Genomic DNA, 12,028 nt, shown 5'->3' with positions numbered 1-12,028 from the left:
CCTCCTCCCTCTGTTTAAAGAGCTTTTAATTCTGAACTTGTCTGTTTACAGCAACAGCAAACTTTTACTGGAGACTGTCATTTTTTCCACCTGCAGAACCACATGACTACAAAGACTGTGATTTGATTGGTTGACGGTCCACAAACATAACTTACCGGCCATAGTGTCTACACTGAAATATATAATAAAGTGAAATCTTCTTTTTGTATAGATAACGAAATGCCGAATATAACCTGCCCGTCCAATATTAACGTTACGACAGACCCAATGTCAGATATGGCAAATGTTAGTTGGAATGAAGCAACGGCCATTGACAATAACGACGGTGTACTGCCTGTGTACGGGAGCACCAACCCGCCAAGTTTGTTTCCAATTGGCAGCTCAGAGGTCACCTATAATGCAACTGATTCCAACAATAACACCGCAGAATGTTCATTTGACATTAATGTTTCAGGTAAGTGCACATATATTGTTGAATGTGCTTTTTTTGACACAGTTTAATTTATTCTCAGAATCACATTTTGGTTAGATCAAATTCAACGTGTTTAGTAGGCTTACCTCCTGCTTCCATTGTACCGCGCGCACTCCAATGTTATTTATTGGAAAAAAAAACATACAACTTTATTATTTTTTTTCTTATGTATTATATTTAGAGAGTGCCGCGGGATGGGTCAAACTTAAAGTCCCCCCTGCCCCCCACATAATCACTTCATTGCATTATGTATGTATTTTATTATATTGTGGAAAAAAAATAAAATTGAATTGAATTGAACATCAATGTTATTTATTGTAAAAAATATACAACTTATTTACCAATGTTTCTTATGTATTATATTTAGAGAGAGCCGCGCGCACACCAACGTTATTTATTGTATCAAACATACAACTTATTTTGCCAATGTGTATTATATTTAGATGAAGAGGCACCAGTTTTTACATTTTGTCCGCCTGACTTGTCGGTTGGAAACGACCCTGGGGAAAGTAATGCAACAGTGACATGGGATGCGCCAATTGCTACGGATAACTCACTTCTGAGCGTTACGCTATCGGCAGATTACGTTAATGGGAGTGTGTTTGAGTTTGGTAACACTACAGTTACGTATACTGCAACAGATCAATATGACAACGTCAATTCGAATTGTTCATTTGTGATAACTGTTTCAGGTCAGTAATCGTTCTTAACTCTGACTTTTAGTTTTTAATACGTTTATTATGTTGCAGCTGACATAATAATAATGTATCACCTTCTTGTAAAATTATTGGAAAGGTAAACTTATTAAAGATCCCGTGATATCATCAAATTGTTTTCTTGTCTTTGGTTTGACATTTTGTCTTATTTCTTTATCAAACCATCTCAGTATCATTCCGATTATGTTGATTTTTTATGTATTGATATCATAGCAAAATATTTCTGTAAAGCCTTGTCTAAACTATTAAACTTTATGTGATGTGCCCATATATGGGCATGATGATGTCATTACACTACCATATTTGGACATATCACTACCAGTATTTGGGCACATCACACATTTTTTTTTCAAACTAGTTTGATAGTGTGTGTAGACAGAGCTTTACAGATGACGCTTGTTGCTGTTCTATGATATAAAATTAAAATTATTTATTCCTTTGTCTTAATACAGATACTGAACCTCCAATGACGGATGAATGTTTCGACAACATCACAATGAACACTGATAATGGTGAAAGCTATGCGACTGGTATTACATGGGCAGTACCTGTCTTTACAGACAATTCCGGTAGTGTACCGATCGTAACCGAGTCACATAATTCGAGTGACACGAACTTCCAATACCCGATTGGAACAACCGAAGTGACATACAATGCAACCGATGACGCAAACAATCTCGGGCAGTGTGTCGTCTCAATTATAATTATTGGTATGTACGGTAGTCAGTCCTACCTGTGGCGCAGTGTGTTGGACGCTGGATTATCGATCGTGAGGTCGTGGTTCGAATCTAACTCTCGCCGCATTGCGTGTATCCTTAGGCAAGACACTTGGATAATTTGAACTGTCGCTTGATAATTTCATTGGCCAACTCAATTGCGCCTACGTCGTTTTCGAAAAAAAAAATATTTTTAGGGCTATTTTTATGAAAGACAGAAAGAGGTATTGTATTATAAAAGTCATTACTTACATTTGCCTCTCCCCACAACTGCGCTGATTACTAGCTGTATTATGGGTGATGTTTGTGTTTGATCCAAAAAATGACCAGGTTAATAATGCTTGTAAAGCGCCGTTGAGCATGATTACTCATGAAAATGGAGCGACATAAATGTGTTAGGCATATTATTATTATTAATACAAAAAAAAGTACTGACAAAAAGCAAAGAGTGCTGAAGCTTGGTTTTCACTGAGAAAGATGTATTTTGAAATTCATAAAAATTATCATTGTATTATTTTTATTTGGTATACATAAAGAGAAAACAACACATAACTGAACAAGTAGTTAATCTCACTAATATAGACGCGCCCAAACTACCTCATTTATGTATAATAAATGTCATTCCCAGTTATCGGTCGGTTTAAAATGTTAAAACAATGTAGTAATATTTTTTATTATTAATGAAGATGATGAAGAACCAGATTTTACGGACTGTCCAGGTGATATCACGGATACCACTGACCCCGGCTCTGCAGACGCAGTAATCACGTGGGGTGCCGTCGAAGCTATAGACAATTCTGGTGTCGAACCTACAATAGACAGTAATTACGAAAATGGTACAAGCTTTCCGATTGGCTCAACTCTTGTCATGTACAATGCTACAGATATGTACGGCAACACTAACGATTCCTGCTCATTCATAGTTAACATAACAGGTAATATAAAAATCAACGTTTTCTTAGATATTGTTATTTCATGAATAATATCTGTACCGTATGAGATATTGATTATATTATTAATTTATTTATTATTAGATAACGAAGCCCCGGTATTTACCTCATGTCCAGATGACATCACATCTGAGACCGATCCCGGATCTTCAACATCGGTTGAAACATGGAATAACGTGACAGCTACAGACAACTCAAATGAGCAACCAACCATTTTATCAAACTATGACAGTGGTTTTGCATTTCAAATTGGTGTTACTACAGTTGAATACAATGCAACAGATGCAGCCGGCAATGTTAATGAAACATGTTCTTTCAATATTACAATCATGGGTAAATAAAATAGAAAATATATGTAAATTTTGGAAGCAACTAATAAATAAAATCTACTACGAATTTCAACAGCCATAAATATGTCCATGTAACTTACAAGTTACCTACTTTGCACAGTACTATGAAGCGTATGAAAAAATCTTCTATACAGTGAAAAGAATTACTTTGAAATAATGGTATATTATGTTTGTTACAGATATGGAGCCTCCAGAGTTTACAAGTTGCCCGAGTGATATTACGAATGAAACCGATCCTGATCTCTCAACTGCTGTAGTCACCTGGCCAAATGTAACTGCTGTTGATAATTCTCTGCTGACTGTTATGATAGATGGTTCTCATGAATCTGGAGATACTTTTCCAATTGGCACAACTGATGTTATGTTCAATGCTACTGATCCTGCTGGCAATGTTAACACTACATGCGAATTTTCAGTTACTATCGAAGGTGAGACATTTTGTTTGAAAAACTTTTTTGCAGAAAACTGTCTCTTTTTGCTCTAATACTACTGTTATAGTTGCATAGGTAATACTTCTTTGGTCACAGCAATTCAGTTGAATTAATGTATTCCATCAAGCACTTTGGCAGTATATCATATTTGCTGTAATACCATTTCGATTGTAGTATTTGCATTATATAGTCTGTGGTTGCTGCAGTAATTACTCTGTCGAAGCAGTGTTGCTACAGTATAGTTCTTCTCAGCATTGAATGGCTCAATAGGAACTATTCAACTATGCAACACATAAGAGGGCACTGGAGATCCATATTAAGACAACTGTAAACCAATATTTACATACGTTTCTTTTTGTAGATACTGAACCGCCAGTATTCACGGAATGTCCGTCGGATATAATGATAGGAACCGATCCAGATCTTCCATCAGCAGTCGTCAACTGGACAACTGTAGAAGCAACCGATAACTCTGGTGACCCTCCGACAATTCTATCAAACTTTGATGGTGGTGACACATTCCCAATTGGATCTACTCTTGTCAAATATAATGCAACTGACATTGCGGAAAACGTTAATACAACATGCCAGTTCTTTGTTAATGTCACTGGTAAATTTATAGATTCATTTCGTCATTCAAGACATTAAATCATAATTCACATTATATAGTTTGCGTTGCTTTGGGAGATGGCGTTATAATAATTGCTACATGACGTCACTATAATCAAGCATACTTCCTTATATATTTCAAGTTATCAATTTTCGTTAATCGTTGTTGTTTAGATGATGAAGCTCCCGTGTTTACATTTTGTCCGTCGGACAACACTTCTACGACAGATCCAGGAGTAAACTCAACAACTATGGAATGGATGAGTGCAGAGGCTACGGATAATTCCAACGAAACCCCAATGTATATGCGCAGTCACGACTCAGGCGATACCTTTGAATTTGGTGACACTGTGGTGCAGATAAATGCATCGGATGCTGCCGGGAACGTGAATTATACATGTGTTTTTGTCATTACTATAACAGGTAATCAATTTCAGGTTTAAATATTATGTTTTTTTATATCTAATATACAAGAAATTAACATAATATCCTCAATAAAACCCCTCAAAACAAAGACATTCAACAGAAAACAGAAATTTTAAAAAAAATTAAATTCATTCTCCCTGATACACTGGAGAAGATCCTAACCTTTCCTAAAGTTACATTGAACTGCCAATTGCAAATGTATACCGTAATTTGGTTTTCTGGAAATCTAAATATTTTTGGCCCAACCAGTAGGCCTAGTAGGGGCTAGTAGGGTCACTAAAAAGAGAAATATTGTCTAACACAATATTATTAAATAGTCCTATAACCGTAATATTTCGAAATTGTTTAAAATCAACAGATGATGAGATGCCCATGACAGATGATTGTCCAATGGATCTGAACGTAACTACAGATAGCGGCGACAATGTTGCCACTGGTGTGACGTGGAGTTCACCAACGTTCACGGATAACGTTGATTCTACTATGGATCTTAGTATCAGTGAATCACAGACCAGTAATGCTTCAACTGAATTTAGTATAGGCGCAACAATGATAACTATAAATGCAACTGACTTATCAATGAATACAGGAATTTGTTTATTTAACATATATGTCACAGGTATGTAGTACAGTTTCGCAAAGAGATCATTTAAGTAAAAGTAATGTTGATGGTCCGATATAACTCAAAATACAGCAAGGCGCGAGGAAAAATCGTGTGCAAGCGAGTAATACAATTTTCCAATGAGGGCGCTGTAAGTTTTTACAAATTATTCCGCACACGCGTCAAGCATGTTTACAAAATAAACACAACATTTAAAAACGTTGTATTTTAAGTCATACACGAAACTTTCATTTATAATTAGTATTTACATTAGAACAGGAACTAAGGTATGGTGTATGCGTAGTAGTACGTAACTATAGGTTAGCCTATATACTTTTCCGTAAGTTAGGGCCCTAGAGCTAGCCTCTATCTAGCCTAGCCTACACATCACACAGGTTAGTTTTTAGGCCCTATCCCTACTATACTACAGCTAGCATGCTCTGGTGCAAGCATGGCCTAGCTATCCATGCTATCTAGTCTCCAAAGACGAGTAGATGAAAGAGAAAATGTTGCCATATAGAAAACAGTGGCTGGTTTTGAAACATTAGGTTTACATAAGTGAAGTGTATCTTTGAACCTGCATTTAAAACACCTATTATACTAGTACCGGCACTGTACTGCATTAAAACTGAACTTTACTGCAGTAATGACCATTCATGTCTGTTTATTATTGGACTGAAGATGTTGATTTTTGTTTTTAATTGCAGATGAAGAAGCCCCAGTGTTTACAATGTGTCCTGATGATCAGTCAGTTAACACAACAGAGGGAGAACCTACAGGCATGGCAACCTGGATGGAACCAACAGCTACAGACAACTCGGGAGCTATACCAGACATCGTTGGCTCTCACAACCAAACCATGTTTGAATTCCCAGCTGGTGAAACAGTAGTACAGTACACAGCCACTGATCCATATGATAATGTTAATACAACATGTACTTTTACCATTACTGTTGAAGGTATACAATTTTTATCTATGATTCAAAATTGATATGTATTGTAAATGTATTTAAGTATTTTAAATGTATTTTCTTCAGTTTTTTTCAATTTATGTAAAGATACCAATTTTAAGGACAAATTTTAACAACAGTACAAAGAATAAATTTTAAGCACTGTCTAAACTATCAAACAAAAAATGTGATGTGCCCATACTGTATGGACATATCACTACCATATTTGGGCATATTATTAACATATTTAAGCACTACATAAAATTTTCTTTTTGAACAACCAAAAATAGTATAAGCGAACTTACAATACGTTTCGAAACCTATCAGGAAAAAATATTTAAGCACATCAGATTTTTTTTATTAAACTAGGTTGATGGTGTAGACAGAGCTCAACAGAGCTTTAACTGTGAGGTTCAAGCAAAAATATCAGAAAGATTTCTAGATAAGTGAAGTATTTACTGAAAACATTTATTTTAATAATTGTAATTTATTTTGTCGTGTTCCAGATAATGAAGCACCAATAATTACGTTGTGTCCTAGCGATTTTGTGGACTACACAGACACCACAGCTGATTCTACATCTGTAATGTGGACACCAACTACTACAGCTACAGATAACTCTGGTGTAGACCCTAACATCACCACCAGTATACAGCAAGGCGCAACATTGTCTATTGGAAATCACACCGTTTATGTTAATGCTACAGATGGTTCGGGCAATGTGAACACTACATGTTCTTTTAACATTGAAATTATAGGTAATTAATTTATACATTATTAACTGTGTTACTGTATGTATGGTTCCCACTAGAATGGAACATAACTGCTGTATTATATAGGTAATCATAAGTGAGAATCGATGATGCAACAGTATGCATGATGAACCAGATCAAAGTCTATGGCAACTAAATTGAAGCACAGCTAAGCTGGTTTGGTTTCACGCAGGGGAAAACACAATTATTGGAAATTCCATTTCTTACATTGCTTCGGTAACATGGCATCGAACCACGGTTTAACAAGCGCGCCCATAAACATTTCTTGAAGTGATTTACATTCAAACACCACTCTCCAAACTTGAACAAATACCATTTTATACTATATATTTTTCATTTATAAAGGTTATTTTACTGTTTACATTTGTGTAACATCAGTGTATTATATGCAGTATAGCATTACATAGTTTTTTCTTTCTGTTATAGATGATGTTATGCCGGATCTTACCTGTCCAAATGATACACTTATTATGCTTGGAAATGAAAGTTCAACCGCTTTTGTCAACTGGACGGAAGCTGAAGTATCTGACAATTCTGGCTTGGCCGTATCACTTTCGTCTTCTCCAAAGATGAGTGGTGACGAGTTTGATATTGGAACATTTGTTATAACATATACAGCAATTGATTTTTATGGCAATGAGGCTACGTGTACATTTACAGTAACTGTTAGAGGTAAATATTGGAAAATACAATCTAATTAGTCTGTGCTAGTTACTCCTCTGTTAGACAACCCAGATACCAGTTACTAGTTACCCAGTCCCTGATGCTAGTTACCCAGTCCCTGATGCCAGTTACCCAGTCCCTGATGCTAGTTAGCCAGGCCCTGATGCTAGTTACCCAGTCCCTGATGCCAGTTACCCAGTCCCTGATGCCAGTTAGCCAGGCCCTGATGCTAGTTAGCCAGGCCCTGATGCTAGTTAGCCAGTCCCTGATGCCAGTTAGCCAGTCCCTGATGCCAGTTAGCCAGGCCCTGATGCCAGTTAGCCAGTCCCTGATGCCAGTTAGCCAGTCCCTGATGCCAGTTAGCCAGTCCCTGATGCCAGTTAGCCAGTCCCTGATGCCAGTTAGCCAGGCCCTGATGCCAGTTAGCCAGGCCCTGATGCCAGTTAGCCAGGCCCTGATGCCAGTTAGCCAGGCCCTAATGCCAGTTAGCCAGGCCCTGATGCTAGTTAGCCAGGCCCTGGTGCTAGTTAGCCAGGCCCTGATGCTAGTTAGCCAGGCCCTGATGCTAGTTAGCACCACTGCCCTTATCATTTGAGTTCCTATGTTTGATTTTCATGTTTTTTTCTTTTATTAGATTTGGAATCGCCTTATTTTGAAAACTGTACTGAATCGTTTACTGTTGGAACAGATCCCGGATTAGCAACAGCGGTTGTGTCTTGGGTTGAACCTGTTGCCATGGACAACAATGGTGTAAACAGAACTGTACAGAATTATTATCCAAATAAGATTTACAATATTTCTGAATTCACTGTTGTGTACGTCGCTTATGATGATTCCGATAACAATGCAACCTGTGAATTTGTCATTACAGTTGAAGGTGTGTCAATTTTAAAGATCATGTCAATATGATTCTACTAACTAAATTTTGTTTCCTCGTAAACATATTTATGCAATTATTTAGAAAGCTTTTTTTAAATATTATATGCACTGTTTATTGCATATAACTCATAAACTACATTGAAACAAATTTTTAACAATTTAGTCACTGCAGTAACTGCAGTAGAAAAATGTTTTAAAGTGTCTTTTTAACATGATATTTATGGCATTTAATTTCAAGAGACAATTACTCTATATTAAAATAACAATAAAAAGAGAATTATAAATCTTTGATTTATGTATTTATTGCTTTTTTATGGCCATTACTGTATATACATTAGTTTAATCATTAGTTTAATTCTCTTTCAGATCAGGAAAATCCTAATATTACATGTCCTGATAATATAACAGCAGAAACAGCACCTGGGTTAGGGTCAGGTTCTCCAGATTGGATAGTACCTGTACCCACTGACAATGTAGAACTTCTGCCTACAAGTCCAGTAGCAAGTCCTGCCGGTACTCCTCCTATAAGTATTGCTATTACAGGTAGTGTGCCATATGAGCAAACCTACACAGCTGAAGATACTGCAGGGAACACAGCTTCTTGTACATTCTATATCATAATTGAAGGTAAATGTCATTACTACTAGGTTTTAACAAAGTGGCAAAAAACAACAAAAATAATAATACCAAAAAAAAAAGATGTAAATTGTCAATTAAAGGAAAAAAATTCAGGAGCTGGGGTGAATCCTGATTTTGGGTTTTATAATAAAGGGGTTTTTTTTTCCAAATTTACATAAGGTGATAGGAAAAAAAAGGTTAGGTAGATAATAGCAGTGGTAAATATGGATGTGGCACAACAGATACCTGTCCATCTTGCCAGGTTGTACATGTTTCATAAATACAAATGTGCACAGTATATTAAAGAAAAAAAATGATAATAAAAATTCACAAAATTTGTATTCAGTTCATGTTGCTCAATAGTACTGAACAATTAAATATTATGTATATTTAATAGATTTATGTTATATCGCCACTAACAGTTTCAAAATAATTTTACAGACAAGGAACCTCCTGTGATTAGTGGCTGTCCTCCTGATCAGAATCTGACAACGTCTTCTGGTGTGAACTACACTGCTGCCACCTGGACAGAACCCACAGCAGATGACAATACAGCCTTAGGAAGCCTTGTCTCAACACACAGTAGTGGTAGTGATTTCTACATTGGTGAAACTTTGGTGACATACACAGCTGAAGATATATATGAAAATACTGCAACTTGTAATTTTACAGTAAACGTAACAGGTTAGCTCGTACAAAATAGATTTTTTTTCAGTACACATCCCACAATTAAACATTTATTAAACATCAATTAAACACCAATTAAACACCAAAAATGGCAGCTTTATCGTCCTCAAAAAATTAAGACGACTGAATTTCATGCTAAGCTCCGTCCACTTTATTAAAGCTCATGCACAAATTAGTCATGAGAACCGTCCTGTGGCTTCCCGTCATGTTTTTGTCAGAAATCAAAAGCAACCGTTGAATGTACTATTCTTTAATATTGCAGATGATGAGCCACCAACATTCAATTGTCCAGCAAGTTTTAATGTCAACACATCTATGAATGCAAACTCTACAAATGTTACGTGGCAGTATCCAACATTTATGGATAATTCCTACGAAATGGTTACTGTAACAGAAAGTCATACCATTCCAACCGTTTTCGAAATTGGAGTACATGAAGTAACTTATTCATTTGAAGATATATACTCAAATGAAGACTCTTGCTCCTTCAATATAACTATTAATGGTAGGTACAGGTCACAAAATTGTTCTTATAGTTGATGTATGTATAAAAATATGGTTGAACTAATTTAATTTGTGAAATATAATGTATCATAATAATCATTTTCAGATTTTGAAGACCCAGAAGTAGATTTCTGCCCAGACGATATACACAATAACACTGAACCTGGTCTACCCTATGCAAACATCACATGGTTGCCACCTGTTGCTGAAGACAACAGTGGTTTCTTTACAACAGTTCAAACAGCAATGTCAGGTGATGGATTTGGTATTGGAGTTGAAACTGTTACTTTTACATTTACTGATGCAAATATGAATATGAATGAATGCATGTTCATTGTCAACATTACAGGTATGTATTCTTTTTCTTAGTATTATTTCTATATAACTTATTGAACCTCCCAATGGGCTGAAAATATTGACTTTTTTGCTTAATTGAAAAACTGTTCTATATAATAATAATAAACAAATAATTGCAATAAACTCACAGTGAAAAATGTTTTTTTTTAAATATTAAGATATTGAAAAACCAGTTATAAACTGTCCAGCGGATTTAACTGTTGGTGCTGATGCAGGACAACTAGACACGTCTGTTACATGGAGTTCACCAGCTACCAGTGATAACAGTAATGGCAATGTTGATCTAGCTGTAGATTATATGAATGGAAGCACCTTTTCAATTGGTACCACAGTTGTCTCTTATCAAGCAACTGATCCAAGTGGTAACATGGAAAACTGTACATTTAACATAACCGTTGAAGGTATGTCAATAGACCAATATACTGTATGTGTTATTTTGCCTGAATTTCTTTCAGACCGGCAATGGAAGTAATGGTAAATAGGCCTGATTATGGACTTGAAACTTGCTTGAGTTTTGCGTCAAAGCCAACAGTCTATTTCATGAGATCTCTACAGTACCTGTACGAATGCCTTTATAACAACTTGTAAAGCTTAATTTTGGCTTAGTTCTCTGTAAAAGAAAATGAACTTCGTAACTTTTGTAACTTAAAAATGTGTGGTAAAGTTGACAACTGAAATTAAATTAATTGTTTGATGTTGATTTAAACTTAATTAATAGATACTGAGGCCCCGATTGTGAGTGATTGTCCTGAAGATTTCACATTGCCAACAGACGAGGGCGAACCAGATCGAGTAACCTACTGGACAGAACCAACAGCAACGGATAACTCGGGAACTGTTTCTGTCTCTCAGTCACACACAAATGGCTCAACATTTGATCTGGATAACACTACAGTTACATATAATTTCACAGACCCTTCAGGAAATTTAGCCTCATGTGAATTCATAGTTACAATTATTGGTAAGTATAGTATAAGGACCCTGACACCATTTACAGTGTAAAATGTATAACTAACCAGGCCTTGTCTTTTAAGGCGAGTGAGTGCAATCACTCACCTAACACACTCCTAAACTGCCCTTGAGGAGTGCGATTTACAATGTGCCTTAATTTGGTAAACTTCTACACACCAAAATACAAACAGCACACCTACAGCACCCCTGAATGTATTGAGGATTGCAATTTGTATGATTTTTAAAAGACAAGGCATTACTAACAATACAAATGAATTAGTTATCAAAGTTTTAATAGCAAGCAAAAAACATCTACAAAATCAATCTTGTAAATTCAATACATATTTATTCATTTATATACTGTATATCTGTAAC

General features: G+C 35.9%; 1 protein-coding gene across 1 annotated transcript in view; it reads left to right on the top strand.

The window, feature by feature from the left end:
• LOC140039647 (uncharacterized) overlaps positions 1–12,028 on the top strand; it is a 47,676-nt gene that overhangs the window by 5,702 nt on the left and 29,946 nt on the right. Inside the window, exons 6-24 of the mRNA XM_072085272.1 lie at positions 212–454; positions 916–1,164; positions 1,641–1,898; positions 2,591–2,839; positions 2,939–3,187; positions 3,384–3,632; positions 3,997–4,245; positions 4,419–4,667; positions 5,029–5,289; positions 5,979–6,230; positions 6,728–6,979; positions 7,421–7,666; positions 8,292–8,534; positions 8,903–9,163; positions 9,596–9,838; positions 10,104–10,346; positions 10,452–10,694; positions 10,861–11,103; positions 11,421–11,663. Coding sequence (XP_071941373.1) covers positions 212–454; positions 916–1,164; positions 1,641–1,898; positions 2,591–2,839; positions 2,939–3,187; positions 3,384–3,632; positions 3,997–4,245; positions 4,419–4,667; positions 5,029–5,289; positions 5,979–6,230; positions 6,728–6,979; positions 7,421–7,666; positions 8,292–8,534; positions 8,903–9,163; positions 9,596–9,838; positions 10,104–10,346; positions 10,452–10,694; positions 10,861–11,103; positions 11,421–11,663 — 4,725 coding nt within the window. The remainder of the gene's footprint in view (positions 1–211; positions 455–915; positions 1,165–1,640; positions 1,899–2,590; positions 2,840–2,938; positions 3,188–3,383; positions 3,633–3,996; positions 4,246–4,418; positions 4,668–5,028; positions 5,290–5,978; positions 6,231–6,727; positions 6,980–7,420; positions 7,667–8,291; positions 8,535–8,902; positions 9,164–9,595; positions 9,839–10,103; positions 10,347–10,451; positions 10,695–10,860; positions 11,104–11,420; positions 11,664–12,028) is intronic.

The sequence above is a fragment of the Antedon mediterranea genome, chromosome 1, assembly GCF_964355755.1.
Source record: "Antedon mediterranea chromosome 1, ecAntMedi1.1, whole genome shotgun sequence".
Taxonomy (NCBI): Eukaryota; Metazoa; Echinodermata; class Crinoidea; order Comatulida; family Antedonidae; genus Antedon; species Antedon mediterranea.
This window is presented reverse-complemented; position numbering and strand designations above follow the sequence as displayed.